Here is an 18,918-nt window from a genome sequence, read left to right as displayed (position 1 = left end):
CATGGATCTGTGCGAAAAGGTGGAGTTCAAATTCCAATTGGACACGCAACGGGGTATGCGTGATTCGGTGTTTTTCGGTTCATCTATGGGTGGATTCTATGATAAATTGTTCGCTTTGTAATAATGAATAAAGTATGTTTCTTGATGTATGCGCTTGTGTATAGGAGTGTGAGGATCACGAAAAATAGTGGCATAATTAATGCATTGCTGTTTGGCTTCACTTTAAAGTAAGGCCGATGAGAAAAGCTGTTCCTAATGTTTCACATTTCTGTTTAGAATGTTAAGTTACGTAAACATTTTGTTTATTTCTGAATAAGTTTAAATTGTTTACATAAATCCCGCCACACAAGCCAGCTTTCCATCGTCCGCCTCGAACTAAAAACAATTCTTCTGAGATTACAAATTCCCCTGCATTACATGTTGATTAGCCATAAGATAAAAAAAAAGTTTAATTCCCATACGTTCATCACCCCTTGGGTTGACGTACAGGGCTTTCTTGTGCAAAAGCAGCAAAAGCAACAAAAAAAACACACCAACTTGATAACGCAGGCTTTTGAATGACCGGCGAAAGGGCGGAAAAGTTTACTTGCCTCGTTGTGGTTTCCTTTTCGTTCATTTAGATTTATTATTATTAATGCGTTTCTTTTCACCTCTGCTGATGCTACACATATCTTACCGGCACCACCGTTCTAGTGTTTGTTGTTAAAAGTTGAAAAAACTAAGAATCCATTAAATGGGTCTATCGGCTCAGCAGGAACAAAAAATCGCCACACGTCTCTTTTGCGATTTCACGTGTGATATCATATAAATGCAAATTTCTTGCTTGATTTGCAAATAAGAACATGCTCTGCTCGCTACGGATAGGCAGGGAGAGTTTACGAGATGAAACGGACCAAACTGCATGTTACAGCTACGCGAAATGCTGACGCATTAAACATGAAATAAAACATCCATGCTAGGCGTAGCAGAACTAGTGATTGCTTTCCGCATGTAGCAAGCAAATTGTTTAATATTTGCAGCTGCTATTGTTGCACTAGCGAGCGATAAAACTTTGCAGCCCTTCGAGTAACTAACTTAGCTAACATCCTGCTCTTCTGCCTTTCCGCTTGTGCGCCCTTTGGCTGTAAAATACTTAAAGGATGTGCCAGCAAGTGTTTAAGTAGATACACACTTGCTTTATTTAATATCCACACCGTTTGTTTAATCGATGGAAAGCACTAATTACGTGATGATGCATGCATGGCAATGCTGGTGTGTTGCATTCACGCGAACGTTTCTCATCGTTCGTTGCCTGAAAGAATGTAATTTATGTAGTGTATTGAAATTAAAACGATTGATTTACCTGATGATGTGGTGGCCTATCCCAGTGTATCGAAAAGTATTGTTATGACCAAATAGTCTTTGTCGTTTGTGCTGTATCTATGTGAGAATCTGGGAAATTATTCAAAAATTCCAAATTATGGTTCCAAAAACCAGTTTCTCGAAACCAGAAGGTTAAATACAGAAGAGTATTTATCTACCATCAGTAAATTCCATCAAACACTGCATTCATTTCTAACACAGTAGCTAACGCACCAGTATTCATTTAAGCACGATTTTCCCCTAGCAGGAGAAGCACTTCCTACTGAAGGTTATTGCGCATGTCTGGCAAAAGGACGAAGTTCCGTTGTTTTGAACGTTCGTTTTGTTTGTTATTAAACCGGCATGACGACCATGGGACGAGCGAGCACACTTTGCGTACCGTGCACTTTTTTTTGGGTACACAACACGATCGGCTACGTTTCGGCACTCCGGTTCACCAGATCATGTGTTTTATCGTTACAAAAGCAACGGCATTAGACTACCTTCAAGCAGTTCTGCAAGCAGCATTGCCTTGGTCAGATCTCGGTGCGAGGCAGAACATCAGTTGAGAGCTTGTGATTTGTGGGTGGTAGTGTGCGCTGCATTCGATGGTTTGTGAACAGGACACGGTGACACTTTAACGCTAAGTGATTTATTTCCGGTAGTAGGTAGCCCACGTGGAACTGATGTTTTAATGGATTTAAGTGATTAGATTGTTGGTTTTTTGGGATTATCTGGGAGTTACTCTTAACCACATTGCTTTCGGTTATGTGCGATTTGTTTTCGGTCAAATATGAAACATTTTAGTCTAGCGATTCGTGCATACCGTATTATGTGCAGTGAAACAAATGCTTCTTTAGCGAAATGTTCGTACATAATTAACCATGGTGTTCGCCAGAGAAAATAATTACGACAACCTTCTTTTAACAGACTGAAATTAAATCCTACAGTTTTGCTTCTTTGTAATAAATGCCGTCAAAACCTTTTAAAATCTGCTTACATTTTGCATAAAAGAATTGCACCAGTATTCAACTGCGCGACTCGTATTCTTATATTGCGCTACCCTTCTCTCTTGGCTAGTCTTTTGATCCGTCGGACGGGCACTTCGGATCGGTCTCGTTGCACACACAGAACATCAATCAGAACCGGCTCGATATAAAGAAGGAAGAAATTAATTAGTTCACAATCACTATAATGAAGCCGTGCTTTCTTTCCCTTTCCTGTACTTAATTAGCCTTGGTGATGGCAAAGGGTAGGCACGAACAGAACCCGCAAGCCGGGGACAGAATCAAATTAACGCATATCGGAAAATATTTCTCGCCCGCGAAACCAAATGCTGGTATCCACACAATGGAATAGCAAGGAAATGAAACGACCAGCCATATAGACTAGCGCCCCCATCCGGACCGTCCCCTCAGTGGAGCCCGCACCGTCTCGCACCGGTCAGACGAATTTGTTAAGTGGACGAATTTATTCTCGACCAGTTTTTAGAACCGACCAAAAGCGCCCTGCAGCGAAGGCTGCTGCCCTCCGGCACGTAACAAAACGCGTTTAGTGGTCGCCGCACAAGTTACGGTAATGTTGGCGCCATTTGCGTGGCAAGTGCGTAAGTTCGTCAGTTCACCTCCGTGAGTGTTGTCGCGTGTGCGAGATGCATATATAGCCGCGGTAGCAACAGCTAGTTGCTGCGTGCGCTCTCTCCCAGTAGCCGGGGTGGGCGTTCGCAGTCCAACACATAGGAACAGTTTGAAAAGATTTAGTGAAGAGGGTAATAATGTAATAAATTTCGAAGGAAAGTACAATTTCGTGACAATCGGTAATAAAAACATTTCAAACAAAGGAAAACCAAAACAGTGTAAAGAGAACATACAAAAAAAAAACAAACGCAAAAAGGAAAACTGTGCGATAAAAGGTGACGGTTCGCACAGACGAGGAAAAGAGAACCAAGTGGCATCAAGCCACAGTATCGTACACCATCTGGCCGTCGCTCCGGCGGCAGTGCTACCGTTGGTAGCAACCATGGAAGGCAGGTCTGGAATGCTATTTCTTCGCTATCAGTTTGGCAGGAAAGGCATCAACTAAGGAGAAAGTGAACGGCCAAGGTGAGGCCAGTGTCGACCGGCAGAGGAAGTAGTTGCGGGAGGGAAGGAATATTTACTATGCAAGGATAAAGTGAAGTGAGAAAATTCCGAGTGTTTTATTTTGCGTAGCCCGGCCATGCGCCCCCGCTCGACTGGTGGCTGGCCCCGTCGCACATTAAGCATCGAACCATTGGACAGGATATAACGACGAGAGAACTGTAGCGTATGTGCGCACAAAGGGGTTCCAACTTGATTTCGGTCGCGTGAGTCAGTCGCAAGGCGTTAGTGTGTTCATTGTTGTGCCGGGCATTGCAGTTCCGGCATTCCTGGCTGTGCAAACGACAGCTACAACTACGACGTCGACTGTAAACACCAACCCATGGACCGTACTCCTCTGTTAACGTATATTCATGCGAAGTCGGGTCGGTCGGATCAGTGGCTATCTAAATGTGTATACTTTCAAAAGCAAACTATTCCTCTACTCCTGATGCACCATGAGCGTCTAGATTGTGGAGGTGCTGGAATCACATACACACTCACATAAGCTGGAACCACACGGTGTCAGCTCAATTCGGTTAGTTTACCTGCCGGCCGACGGGTAGTGAGGTTGCAATACTACAAAAACCCATTGGTCTCTGTAGTGTGGCTGTAGGTTAGTGTACGTGTGAGTGTGTGTATGCATCTGCTAGTGTGTGAGTGTGAGAGATAGTGTGTAGCTTGGTCGGTCGGAACCTCTCATTCGAACCAAACGTTTGTCTTGGATCACATGAGCTGAGAACTGGCTAGGATAATCACAGCTACATCTGATGGTACAAAACTGCACTGAGCTGCATCGAATTGCACATACCTCGGAGAACGACAGCGGTGGCGGTAACGCAACGATGGCCAGGATGACCACCATGCCACCTCAGCGAGTGAGAATGGAATTTCTTCACTGGTCCACGATAGCGCTGGTCATTGTGGCGTATGTACTGAATGCAACACACATCTTTGCCACTGCTCAGGGAGAACAAGGTAAGAACGTCGGATTCCATGGAGAGCCACGGACACTTTCAGCTCAGTTTCATGCGAAAAGAGACGAAATGGTAATGGCTCAATGTCATGTTTCCCGTCATAAACATCCTTCCCTGACCCGATCCCCAGGATAACTGATTCCAGGAACGACTGATGTTTGTTGCAAGTAGCGGTGCATTGAAAGTTCATTTAAGCAGTTCAAAGAGGACGTAGGTGCCGACCGACCGAACGTTTGCATAGTTTCGACAACATTTTGAGCTTTTGTGCTGCCAACATGGCTCCACAGTAAACCTTCTGTTGACATGTAGTGAGTTATCAGCACGACTCCTGGTAAGGGGATTGTTGTTTGCGATCTTGCTAAAATGTTGGTGCTTAAATTGATTTAGTCAAACAATACAATACAATACATTCGTTAAATGTATGCTAAATATTATGCAATATTAATATTAATAAATATGGCACTTATTTATGGCACTGATGATGATAAATGCCTATTAATTACGGCAGGAGCTTCTACATTCGTATAAGAAATACCAGCAATTAGTGGATATACAAACATATAATTTTTATGTGTTGTGCATATATGCTTAATTTTACCGTTTAACGGTGTTTTTTACTATAAACCGTGAATTTTGTTCATCTTATAGCGAAACTCCAACATATCTGGAAATCTATTCGTTATATTCTTTATATACACTTTTTTCTTTATTGGCTCCCATCCGTCGAGCTCCGGCTGTAGTTCCTTCACATCGATATTTTCGACAGCATGTCTTCACTGTCATTCAATGCAGGCGTTGAAAGCAACGAGTAAAATATATGTGTGAATATATATCTAGTACCTGCACGAAAGCTTCCCATTGTCTGATTTCTCATTCATTTGTTCTTAAATTTTCGTGTTTCCGAACTTCCCCAACGGGTGCACTTCCGTGCGACCGATTACATCTGCAAGCTCAAGAAGCAGAGGCAGCACCAAATACGCTAGCTGAAACACAGGTGCTAGAAGCACACGCAATATATTTCCGGTCTCCTGCAACGTTTGCAGGTATTAGACCAGCCAGCGGGAATGGGTTTCATATACTTTATATACACTTTACGTTACAGCCAACTTCTAAAACAAACTTTCCAGATGCTCGGTAGGCAGACGGCAGGTACATTATGCACTGATTCCCTATTGTTTCGCAGATGAAAATTTATTATTTCCTGCCCTCATTGTGGTTCACGAGGCAAATCAGGCAAGCTTGGTCGAAAATGGTTCAACTCGAATTACAGTCCATGGTCTTACTAATGCAGGCTATGAATTTTCTTGCCATAGATGGAGGTACCACGGATCCAGTCAGTCACTCCATCGTTGATAGGGCAAAAATCACATTTTACACACCTCTACCGCGAAAAAAGAAAAAGAATATACACTCATAAAATGAGCAAAAAATTGAATATATCAAAACCCACCTATCAAAATGTTTCAATGATAACTTATGGATGAAAAGGTGCTGTATAACACAAATTATCCGTTAACATTATGATTGAACGGATTATTAATATTGGATTTATTGTCTGGTGATTATTTTATAATTTAAGCATTGATTTATCATCTTTGTAAAAGTCAAAGCTAGTATCTGAAATAGACTCATATTCAAAAAAAACATAGTCATACACTTTTATCAGAATACAATTCTTATAAAAATTGAAAAGTTGCAGCTTATAAAGAGCGCGCATTTTGTAATTAAGCATAGGCATAAAGGTCCAGAGCATAGATCTGCACCTTACAACCAAATGATCAATAGACAACACATCATTAAGCATCAAGCAAACGCATTAATAACACTTTATTATTTTCCAACCTATTAGCGTTTCAGCATTGCTCAAAGTATTAGACAACATTTGGCAGCTTTTGCACGAAGCCACCATAATTAAGATGACGATTGTTGGCGAAAGTGTGGCTTAGAATGCCAAGCAAGGTCTTCGCAAATGATTCCCACGCTTAGGTATTTGACATCTTCACCAAAGCGTTGCTATTTTATTTAAACAACGTTGTTAAAACATGAAATTTGCCAGTTTTGGCATCGTTGAATGGAAAGTACCGCACTTGCCTGCCTTACCTTGCTGGAAACCAGCAGTAGGTGTGGAGTCACATTCTTCGAATGGAGGAAACCCTGACACCCCCGTACGTTTTCTCGTGGTGGTCCTTCACGATAAACGGCCTAGTTACGGTTTTGGTTGCGGGTTTTCACGGAGAACAGAGCGGCGCGCACGAGTCGCTGTGTAGTATGTGTGCGGTCTCCACTGCTTTCGGCATGGTTTCATTATTAATGATTAGCTGTTTGGTTATAATTTTCCTCTCCGAAAACCGCAGACTTTGGCTGAAATTGGTTGAGAAAGAGAAAATGCCAACAGTTTCCACATCACAGAACATAACATAAAACCCGATGTATGTAAAACCCGGCTTCCCTCTTGCTGCTGCCACAGTAGATTTCTTCTACGGTCGTCACGGATCCCCAGCACGGGGCTTTTTGGTCTTCATTTTTGTGGTTAACCCGGTGTCGAGCGTGAACAACCCGGAGAGTTCTAATAGCTCCCGCTGTGAACCTTTGCTGAGAAAAGAAGAAAAGCGAAATGGAAACGCTGATGGCGGCTAACGCGAGACCAGCAGACGACACTTTGGGAAAATGGGGAAAGGCGGTAGCGTTCACCACACCGGTGACGATGAGCATGAAAGGGAACCGACATTGCTTTAGTTGCTAATTAAATGAATGAAGGGATTTTGGTTTACCTTTTCAACAGGCTTGTAAATTTTATGATTTCCTTTCGATGCCTCCTCACACAAAACTGGCATGAGGTTGGAGAGCCAACAGGGAACAGTGTGTTGTTACCTCTTAATAATGATGTGTCTGTAATAGCACGGTGACCATTTCGACAAGATGTTGCTTAATGAGTACATTTCAGCTGCCACGTGCTTTCGAATTATTTTCAAGCTCTTCAAGTACTCAAATTTTCTTAATCCTTACCTTAGAACCTATCTTTCGATAAATATTGCCCATTTTTAACTGGCTGTGATTCATTGTTTAACATGTTCTTACTTTGAACAATTTCACAGATATAGCAATTTGGAATAGTTCTAGTATTCTAGATACCAAACAAATTTGCATCATTTTATAAGTGAACTAAGCTCGAGAAAGATGAAATAAATGCAAAACAAGTTGATGGGACCGGAAAGTAAAACGAGTGAAATAAATTCATTGCTGCTTAGCTTAGCTGATCCGGACTATTGTGTAGCTATGGTGTGCTTCATTTTAGAGTGTTATAAAGCACGCTCTGCTCCATGAACGATAAAGATCAGAATTGTAAAACATTGATATCAGCAGTACACGGTCACTATGAATAGCGAGACAAATAAAATCTGCTCCATTGCCACAACTCGTCCAATTTGTTTTTCAGTTTTGATGAGAATGAATGGGTACCGACGGTGAGGTGCGGCTGCTGACAGTAGTGTTGAGTACAGGGCTGAATGAAAAACAATGAATACATTAGCAAGAATGTTGTAAACAAGAGCTAAACAATTAAATTCCACTTTTACAACACTATTAAAATGGAATAATAATCAGAACGATTGTATAATTTATGACGGGGACTGAACGAACAAACGTTTCGTTTTCATATACTGTTCATTTTAATTACACGCCTTAAGCCTTTGTTTTCTGCATTTTTTGCTCTCTTTCTTTGTCTGTATTTCGAGAAAAAATATAGCCCTTTCTCTCTCTCTATCTGTGCCTTTATATCTGATTTGAGATTTTTCTATTTCTGTCGTTTTCTGCACGTAGATGATGCAATAGAGGAAACTAACTCTTATATACTGGATAAAGGTAAGTACTACTAAACATATGTTGGTAACTCTTTTTACATGAGTCAAAACGATCATTGTATCGTTAAATAAAATAGTTTAAATCATTCTGAATTATATAGAAAAACGAAAGTTTGAATGCAATTTTGGATCTGTTAGTAGCAGCTACTATAAAAAATGGTTAACAAGCACTTTCATAAATGAGTCCTTGCATTCAATACCCCGTCAAACCTGCCTGTGCGACGTGCACCTTGTGCAGATATTATAGTACAATTCCCTTTTGGCAGGATCATTCCTCTATCTGGTAAAAGGCAACCACAGATTTTTTTTACCGCTTTATCCAAGCTCAATCAGGCGGGTGAAAAGAAAATTCATGCAAAAAAGTGAGCTGCTACCAATTGAGAAAAAGTGTCGATGTAAGAGTAACAAAGAAAGGTAGACATAACACAGCAGAGTCAAAATGAGATAGAGTATGGTGGATAAAAGCAGGGTATCTAGAGGCTAATTGCGATCGAATTGCTTGCATTGAGGCACTGCTCTCATTTTTAGGAATAAGTGCTTCATGAATATAATATAGCAGTAGCGATGCATTATTCAGTGGCATTATGACAGTGCGGGGGGGTTAAATATTCATCATAATTAAAATTGGAAAATATCGTGTGTCAGCTGATAGTGCAAGATGATAGCGCTTGCTACCTCGAAAACAAGCTTTCGAGCTTAGCGGGTAAAACCATAGAACGTGCGGATAGGACGCTGAAACTCCATCAGCGTTGGAAGGGCAAGATATTGAGCGCAAAACAATCGAAGAGCAGTACAGCATATGATCGAGACGAATTTAATTGATTCAATTTAACCAGGATAAATGCATACCGTTACAATCAATAATGAGAATCGAATTATGGATGCTGAAACGCATATTCCATTGTTCCATTTTTACAGTGAGGTTAATGCCAGTATTTTGTATGTTAAATTTATTTGTAAGATTAAATTGATGAGTAAAATGCAGAATTATTAAATTGTGTAACGGGACAGCCGTACCAAATTATTAAATATCAAGAAACAATTTAAAAAGTTTCAATTCCACTCCATAAAAAGTTACACTCTAAATAAATGCATCCTTGTAGATTTACCGAAATTTGGAGAGCCAATTCAAAATCTCACTGTTCCAGTTGGTCGTGAAGCGGTACTGACTTGTGTTATTAACAATCTGCAAACATACAAGGTAGGTATGAACATGGAAAGGTACCACATTGTACTTTCTGCAATCAGTGATTGAGTTACGATTTTACCTTTAAGGTGGCGTGGCTTCGGGTGGATACTCAAACAATATTGACAATTCAAACACATGTCATTACAAAAAATCACCGCATGACCATCGCTCACGTCGAGGGTCGCGCCTGGGTTTTGCGCATTCGCGACGTGAAGGAGTCGGACAAGGGATGGTACATGTGCCAGGTTAACACGGACCCAATGCGTAATCAGATTGGCTACCTTAATGTTGTAGGTAAGGATGCGTTGATAACGACTAGAAGATGCAGGCTATCGTGAAGCCTGCTCATCGGATCTGCCACTCGTATGGGGTGAATTAATGCGATTTAATTGTCGCTGCTCATGTTGGCTTATGCTAATGATCATCTCTGTCCCATGCACGCTTCGAAACGCTCATAAAAATATCAATATAATCCCAACAGTTCCACCCAACATACTGGACTATCCCACCAGCACCGATATGGTCGTGCGTGAGGGAAGCAATGTAACATTGAAATGTGCCGCTTCCGGTTCGCCAACTCCTTCCATCATTTGGCGACGGGAAGGCAATGAGCCCATCAGTGCCGGAGGTAGGACGGGGGTTTATTGGGTTGTTATGAGTTTTTTTCCTTTGTTTTGTTTGGTATTTTGTCATTGTTGATACACTTTGGTGCTTTATTTGGTTTCTGTCGACCATTAAACTATCATGCATATATAAAGTGCATTGGGCTGGCAAACTACAACCAAATTGTTTCATTATTATTCCACCCGACGCCATTTAATACAGCTACCAGCCTGAACAGCTCCACCTTTTCCATTTCGCGAGTTAATCGACTACACATGGGGGCATATTTGTGCATCGCGTCGAATGGTATCCCACCGTCGGTCAGCAAACGCGTCATGTTGATTGTCCATTGTAAGTACCACCCATGGTTTTTATGCTGTTTTATATACTACAATAAAGACCGCTAAATCCAACTGATGATAGCTGTCCAGTGCTTTCATGTGCAATTCTTTTTTTGTGATTTCGGGTATGCGCCAGCTTTTTTGGCTTGCATGAAATTCTATTTAAATAAAGGTTGTGAATAAAGTATCCTAATACAAAATTATTGATAAAACTTTAATATAAGTACAATTTAACCAACTATTTGCTCGTGAACATTTATTCCTACTAAATTCTCCTTCATAAAAGACAATTGCTTGTTATATTCTATTCAACATAATTTTTCGTATTAATGTCACCAATAATTATCTGGACACATTCTTCTCCATCCAATGTTTATCATCATCCTTAATTATAACTGGTATCTTAACCATGTTGCAACGCAATAAAACATGAATGAATCCTAGAAGCTTGCTCATTTGGAATAATTAGTCCTCTTTTTAAAGGCCAAATATAATTAGCAATAATATTATAACACCCCTCTTGCACCTTTTTTCAACCTTAAGTTCCGCCAATGATATGGATTCAAGATCAGCTTGTTGGCGCCGCCCTGGGACAGCGTTTGACTCTCGAGTGTCAATCGGAAGCTTACCCACGTTCCATCAATTATTGGATGAAGAATGACACCATCATAACGCAAGGTAAGGGCGCACCACGATTGTAGTCTTGTCTTTATACAGCATCTATTGATGAGTATAGATAAAAATATGGTTCAAAAGCATCAAAATCCGCTTGCACAGCAGGTTCAGCACGAATAACCAGGGACAGAATGATGTTTGTCCCTTATCAACCAGGTACTGCGACCGGTTGCAGAATCGTTCATCATTAATATCTTCCTCTTCACTGCCAAGGAAACTGGCTGACTTTTGGTTGACGGCTGGTAGATATTTCGTTGAACCAATTCCACGCCCTACCCTAGCCCTCCCAGGCGTACCGGTCCTACCCGCACCTAGGCTGCCCACTCTGCTTGTATGCATGTTTACGTGGCGTACCGTTTGCATGAACGTGGCTTTGGTCTTTTTTTTTGGAGAATAACCACTGTCGACCAAGCAGAACGAAACAACACCCAACGGATGGAAATAATAAACAAGGAAAAATCTGATAACGAGGAAAAATTGTGTCACAATCATCATCTTGTTATTCAATCAATGTAAGGACATGCGACGGACAATGGCAATGGGAAGGAATCTACAAAAAAGGAAAAAAAATTGAGACGTTTTTCGAAGAAAAGTAAGGATGAACCAGTCGTACTTGGAGTTGTTGGTTACCGTGTTTAAGGGTAGTACAGACTCCCGATCCAAACAACGGTGAGAGGAATGATAAGGGCCCATGTCAACGAATTCATTATGCTACACAACAGTTCGGCAACCTACAGCGTGAAAAAGCAAAACATAGCATTCAGATCCCTCGTTTCGTTCCGAGACACCAAGGGCAAGATTTATGAGAATGATCTTCAGTTGATTTACAACGACGATGAGAAAGCCCTCGAACACTAACGTCCAAATACCAACAAACTATTAAGACATGCTTTCAACAAATATCATCCACGATTCGTTTGTACTAATTCGAGTTCTTCTACATTTCTTTACATTTTCTACATTGTACTTAACTTGATTTTGTAAGACATATTCTAATTTATGTTTACTACTATGGATATTAAAGAGCTATGGATGAAAATTAAAAAAAACTCCACCGATTTGAATAAACATGAGTTTACCAATTGACCATCAATAACGAAAGATGTAATATTATTTCGACAGGAAAACACTTTGAGCCGTCAATAAAGGAAATCAATAGCTACAAGGTGGTGATGAAGCTGACAATTAAAGATATTAACATCGCCGACTTTGGAACATACAAATGTGTTGTAAAAAACTCGCTCGGCGAAACGGATGGCTCGATCAAGGTCTATCGTAAGTGTTGCTAACTAACGAAGCCGATGTATCTGCGATTTCTCACATTTATATAATTTTATGCAGACATTCCTTCTACTACTACAATAGCCACAAGTCCTCCTGCTACCACGACAGTTGCAACTACCACAGAAACAGTGTTTCGGAAAAATTGTTAGTATTAGCTGCACGATTGCACCATACGAGATAGAACACGTAAACGAGTTTTCCATGTTTTGCAGATAAAAACAAAATCTATCGCCCGCCGCTGGATGACTATTCTTCATCGTCCAACAAAATCATAGGAATAGGAGACAGTTCTGAGACATGGAATATCGACGGAACAATTGAGAAAGGTAATTGCGGAACTGTAACTGACCGTAAAACTCATGCTTGTTCAGATGAATGCATAAGACTGTTTTTGGACTTTTTTTTTATTTCGACAGATCGTGACCACCGATACAGGGATAATGGAGCCAGTTTCACCGAGGATCAACGGGAAAAGGAAGCGTTTGTGGATACTGAAGGAAATTCACGAGCTTGTTCACATGGCTGGTCTACTGGATATATTCTGTTAGTTACCGTCTCGTTCATGATTGTTCTTTCTGTAATCAGGTGCAGGTGATTTCTGTATTAGATTAACTCGCTACAACATGAGATTAATTCAAGTAACGCAACAATTACGCATCAACATTACTTAATATTAGATAAATTATAAGACTTGAGTGACATAGAAATCAGGCCAAACACGGTTAGCAAAAGAATACAACGTGCGTTGAAAATTGCAGGAGCACTGTACATGTAAATTTCTCTGCGAATAGCAAACAAATAAATGAACAGACGATTCAAAATCGAGCATGCTGCTTGAAAGAGCAATGTTAAAACTGACAATGTAATAAAGTTTTTATATTAAAAATGAAATGAAATTAAGACACTCTTTTACTTTCTACTGCTTTCAACAAAACATCCGACATCTTCTACTCGCATCAAATGCCAACACTGTGCCAATTGTATAAACCGACGGACGTCACACCAGTAACTTGGTTTAACAAGACTTTAATGCTGGTACAATCGTTCTTACCGTTTCATTTTGTGAGCTTATCTATTTGGGTGAAAAAATTAATCTCGAAAATGGTTTGTTTACGTGTTTCTTTTCAGTTTCAAACGTTTCCTGCGAACACAACTGTCCGCCAAATGACACTTTACCGCACCTTGCACCGTTTTCCCTTTTTTCACTTGCTTTCGGCTTGTTTCCGCGGTTGCCTTCAACAGCTGGACGTCGAGGCATCGTCTAGTTGTTGTTGATGTTTCCATAGGATCGTTCCTTTAGCTTCACCACAAATTGTGGCCAATTTGTTTCACTTCAGTGATTTAATTATTCATGTTGGTTGGGCCTGCTCAGGAATAATGCTTAGGCTCCGGTTACAGTTAAGACAAGCCTGTTGTGCTATCAAAGAATGCGCACTGCTCCGAGAGAGAGAGAGAGAGAGAGAGAGAGAGAGATAGAGAGAGAGAGGCGATAAATGTACTAACAAGGAAAGCTGAAACGTGAGCAATTGGAAATACTTGACTTTGATAGTTGATTGAATTAAATAAGTATAGTTTTCGTTGGAGGTCTATTGCTGCAGGCGCGAATGTTTCACAGCTACTTCTCATTGTTTGGTTACTCATCAGTACACCTACAAATGTAATTAATATACTTGAAATATGAGCTGCTCGCACGAACACTTTTACAGTAATTTTGCTGATTTTACGTCAGCGTGTGTCTGATTGAATTAATTGTTTTGCAATTGTAGGGTTTACAGTAAAGTATAAACATATCCAATAATGCAAAAAATATAAACACAATTTGCAGATTACACGTCTGTTCGCTCTTTGTATTGAACGGAATCGTTTTAATTTTTCTCCCAAAACATCTTAATATTCATATGAAATTAAAAGAAAAGTTGGGCTTCTACAACTCGCTGAACATGTCTATATAATGCTCGAAAACCCTGTATATTATTATTATATTTATACATGTTGTTTTACTTAGTTTAACTCACTTCAAGAGCGCCATACGGCCTGTTAAATTTAGCTAATAAAATATATCAAATATCAAATATGTCCTAGTTTGGTTTTTGTTATCGTTTACAACTCTTAAATTCAAGTCAACCGTTCAACCCGTTTCAATACAACATTACAATTGTTGTTCGACGGTAGGTCCAAACAACTATCCAAACAACAACTTTTTCATCTGTGATCGTCATATGACGAGATTGAAATTTTATTTCTTAGATGTATTCTTTTCATTTAAATTGAAACAAGCTTGAAAAAGGTGCATTAAAATCCCCTGTAATGTAAGGGCAATACTTTAAAAAGCGTATATTCGCTTTTAATGCTAATCGGCCACACGCACATGAAATAGTTTGGTCGTGGGAATGAACGATACGATTGTTGGAGTAGAACTAATCTAATGCGGTCTAACGTACTGCATAATGTTCGTTTTCAGTGCCGTCGTTTTGCAATGTTCGTGGTTATTTGCTATAAACCGCTAATGGACTTCTCTCGTCTATGATAAATGAAAAGTAATTCTAACATTCCTAGCTGAAACGTGCACTAAGAATCATTTTAAATGTGCCACTTGTGAATGATCTATTTGGCACTCGCTTTTTATCGCAAGCTAAAAATTGCAATACAATACTAGCATGCCTTTGTATTTCCAAAAGTACGCTTTGAGTATTTGTTAACATGTTTACCTCCAAAATACCTGCAGCTTATGATAGGGGAAGATGTATCATACATTAAATTGCTTTCTTTTCGAATGCTTCGATGTTGCAGGAGAAAAATCAGATGTGTTTATTCAATTTTCATTACATATTTTCCCCACCGTTTTGCCGATTGTCATCGTTTAGCACCAAATTCCGTTCCGCCAGACAAGCGGCAATCGCTAATAAGCCAGGCTACGTAAATTGTAGTGAAAACGCACCAGAAAGACCATAATTTTAATTAACAAGCATTTTGTCGCGATGCTAAAGAGAGTGTAAAAAATATGGATGCCAGTTCTCATGCCGTCTGGGAGGGCGCATTCCAGATTTAGGGTAGGAATGAAGAAAGCATCAGGGCAGTCAAACAGAAGAAGAGTCAGGTGTGCGCAGGAACGCACGCGGTGCCTGTTATCTTGTTTACATTCCACTTTTGCTCGCTGCCCAGAAGGCTGGCCAACGTGCAAAACGGCTAGATGGCTGTGTAATGAAAATCCTGACATTTTTCAACACCTACAACAATATCACTTCCGCTCCGTTAACCCGCCGTTCCGTGCAGCGCCTTGCCTCGGCGTGCGAAGGCTAGCCGCGAGATCAAGAAAAAGTAATTACCATAATAAAAAAGAAAATTATTACCTTTCGCGGATGCACGAGCGTTCGTCGGTCCGACGTGGTAATTGAAGCCATTGCTGCTATCACCATAAATTCTAGTGGGCTCACTCCCCTCATCCTAGGCGAAAAAAAGCTTGGCCATGGAATCGCGTTCTAGGTGCGTTTGAAAGTACGGGAGCATTCGGTAAAGCGATAACCAGGAGTTTAAGAATTTAATGACGGTGCCATTAGGAGGGTTTTACCGTTCGAAAGACCATCGTTCAATTTGTAAGCTCATTCGAAGACGTTCGATATTTTTACTTGAACGTAATAGTTGCCTACTGTCTTTTGATATGGCATTTAAATGACCAATACTTCATATTTTTAGGTCCCTTCTTTTATTCCTTTGATTGCACTGAGTGAGGTTAAAAAAACATAAATATTTGAAAACAAATGTTTTTCAGACATATCAACTGAACATTTTGGCTTACTTAAAAACGTAATAAGTAAAACAGATCTTTAGAGAACATTGCACAAGTTGAAGATAGTTCAACATGCTTAAGATATAGGCCATGAGGAGTATATTGCAATGTAATGTACTTCAGTCATGCGGAGGTTCCGTGGTACAGACTCCCGACATCGTGTGTTGAAGGTTCGCATAGACCGTCCCTCCGTAGCAAGGACTGACAACCCGCCTGCGTACTATTGCTTACGAATATATCTCATAAGTCTACCTGTATATAGGCTGGCAGTCCGCGTAGGTCGTGATGCCAAAAAGAAAAGGAAAATATACTTGAGGAATAAATTGTTTTTAAAAGAATTTTCATTTTCTCACATTGAAAAACAAAACCAAATGACTATATTGAAACAAATTATACCCAATACCCTTTGCTGATAAAGCTGCTTATCCCTGGCGAAAGATTATTACATGTTGTTCCCGATGTACGCTAATAATGCGGATTGCGAAGAAACCGCTTTCAAATTTCGAATATTAAGGCTTGCTGCCAACATATATTTACTTTTTGTGTAGTTTTACATGAAGTTGGTTGCAACAGTTATACTACTTCCTTATCTTACCTTTTTATCGTTTTTGAGCAATTGACTGTGTATTTTTGTTGTACGATTGACCAGTCTGCACATATCAGTAATTGCGTATGTCAGAAACTACTGCACATTCTTTTTGTTATGAAGATTAATACTTTTATTATTAATACAAATCATAGTAATCGTAGTCACTACTCTAGTATAATTCTAAATATAAATATGTTCAACTTTTAAACATATTCTAAATATAAATATGTTCAACTTTTAAACATATTCTAAATATAAATATGTTCAACTTTTAAAAATGTCTTCTTTTATGATCTTGAATACATTTTACTCTATTTTGTATGTATATTATACTTAATCATTTATTTGTGTTAGTGAATCCCCCCCCCCCTCCCATTTGCTGAACATTCTAGCACAGTTAGAACAGAGGAAACCACTTTCTTCGGAATTTCGAACCCGATCCTTAACCACTAATAATCGGGCACTAATGATAATGATTTTATTGCCTAAGATATCTCCAACTTTGCCCGATTGCAAGCGCTGAACGCTCCGGATGAGGGTTCGCTCAAATTTTAATTAAGGATGACCACACGAAAAACACCTAGACGCAAGGGCACATTGTGCTTTCCGTCCCGGATCGATGTAGCAAAAGTGTGAAGTGCGATAGTTGCCCACCATCGACGAAACATGCTCATGTTTAAAAGATCTTTTAATGATTTTATGTTACCCAACAGGTTCTACGTTCGAGTTTCAACAGTTTTGCTTCCTTCAACTGCCTCTGCTCCTGACCTGAAAGCCTCTGGCCAGCTTCTGCAAGCCGATATAGAAACCCACTTTTACCTGGCACATAGAATACGGAACTTTTTCCTCTCTCCTTGGTATGCTAGAGAAAGAAGAATGAAGGAAAAACTTCCCCATCTTGCCTTCATTGTAGGAGGTACACACATAATTTACGAAAACTATTTCACCTTACCGCTAGCCACCTACAGGGTCAAAGTTTTAGGCTACTAAAAAGCACTGCAGCCAACTGGACCTAGGGAAAGCATAGGACGTATGGTGTTGGTTAAAAGCAGGTACTGAATGTGGAAAATACACGAGGAAAAACCCGAAATGCCTTTTTATTTGGTATTTAGTTAAGAATTCATTCCGATAAAGTTTTGATTTATGCATCAAATTTTATTTCCTTTCTGTGTATTTAATTTACCTTCTATTTCTTACCGTATGTGTAAAGAGGTCATTCTCTTACAACACCTTATCGTGTATGATTATTTTGAATTCCCATGTTTTTATCAGCATGTATCAAAAGTAATAAAAAATATATATCAACATGATGTATGATCTTTTACTTCAGGAAATTGTTATCACAACTATTTATTGTCAATTTTACTGACATTCATATGAAAGTGTTGTTTTTCTCTGCATATTTCTCTTAATTATAATTCTACTAAATCTGCCCTTAGGTATGAATTTTGCTTTACAATATAACTTTTTTTTAATTATTCTATGGTATAACGGACCATTTTTCTCAACATATCAGACACAATATAGCAATTGTGCACATACGGCAGGTTACTTCGAAAAGGTTTGTAATTATCGTTTTGCTCACCATAACTTTTGAGCTTAAATCAAAACTAAAACCTGCTTTAAATTTGAATAACAACTGGCAAAGCTCATTAGATATACCCACCTCTACTAAATCCTAAATACTGTTTCATATTCATTGGCTAGAATGTGGAAAGCATCAACCATGGTCTACGTTGCAATATTTAAAGTTATCCTTGGTGCAATCGAGCATTACAGAATCTGAACCCTACTTTTGAACATTTACCACTCAAAAGTTGTTTCAAATTTATCTCAGTTGTTGTAGATTGGATCAAGTGTGTTTGAACTGAAAAAATGTTGCATCGGCTAGAGATGACAAAGTTTGGGCCAAACAATCAGTGTCTCTTGTTTCCGACCAGAGTACAGCACTTGGTAATGGGCATCTAACCTTTGGATAAAATTGATCGCCATATAAACAACATTTTCATGCACGGATATTTACACACAGATCAAGCATAGAACTGCGACTGTTAAACACAGTAAGTCGATAACAATACAGCATTATGGATCGTATTTATTTTGTTAGTTTGTTACAAGTTTCGTCCTATTTTGATGACATACAATCTAACGCATC

At 39.5% G+C, this 18,918-nt stretch overlaps 1 protein-coding gene across 15 annotated transcripts; it reads left to right on the top strand.

Moving 5' to 3' along the window:
* The first annotated feature begins 1,837 nt into the window (after nt 1-1,837).
* LOC1279645 (lachesin) lies at nt 1,838-13,287 on the top strand. 15 transcript variants are annotated; one of them, XM_061657840.1, is made up of 12 exons: nt 1,838-1,952; nt 3,134-4,436; nt 8,255-8,296; nt 9,399-9,496; nt 9,571-9,778; nt 9,966-10,112; nt 10,310-10,438; nt 10,972-11,106; nt 12,226-12,378; nt 12,445-12,531; nt 12,600-12,713; nt 12,804-13,287. In XM_061657840.1, exons 2-12 carry the CDS (start codon nt 4,229-4,231, stop codon nt 12,980-12,982), a joined length of 1,500 nt encoding a protein of 499 aa, XP_061513824.1. In that variant the 5' UTR covers nt 1,838-1,952; nt 3,134-4,228; the 3' UTR covers nt 12,983-13,287. The 15 variants fall into 15 exon arrangements, with proteins under 15 accessions (XP_061513824.1, XP_061513835.1, XP_061513833.1 ...); XM_061657851.1 differs by having other exon boundaries at nt 1,838-2,002; nt 4,064-4,436; XM_061657849.1 differs by having other exon boundaries at nt 1,838-2,002; nt 3,929-4,436.
* The last annotated feature ends 5,631 nt before the right edge of the window (nt 13,288-18,918 follow it).

The sequence above is a fragment of the Anopheles gambiae genome, chromosome 3 (assembly GCF_943734735.2).
Source record: "Anopheles gambiae chromosome 3, idAnoGambNW_F1_1, whole genome shotgun sequence".
In the NCBI taxonomy this organism is placed as follows: domain Eukaryota; kingdom Metazoa; phylum Arthropoda; class Insecta; order Diptera; family Culicidae; genus Anopheles; species Anopheles gambiae.
This window is presented reverse-complemented; position numbering and strand designations above follow the sequence as displayed.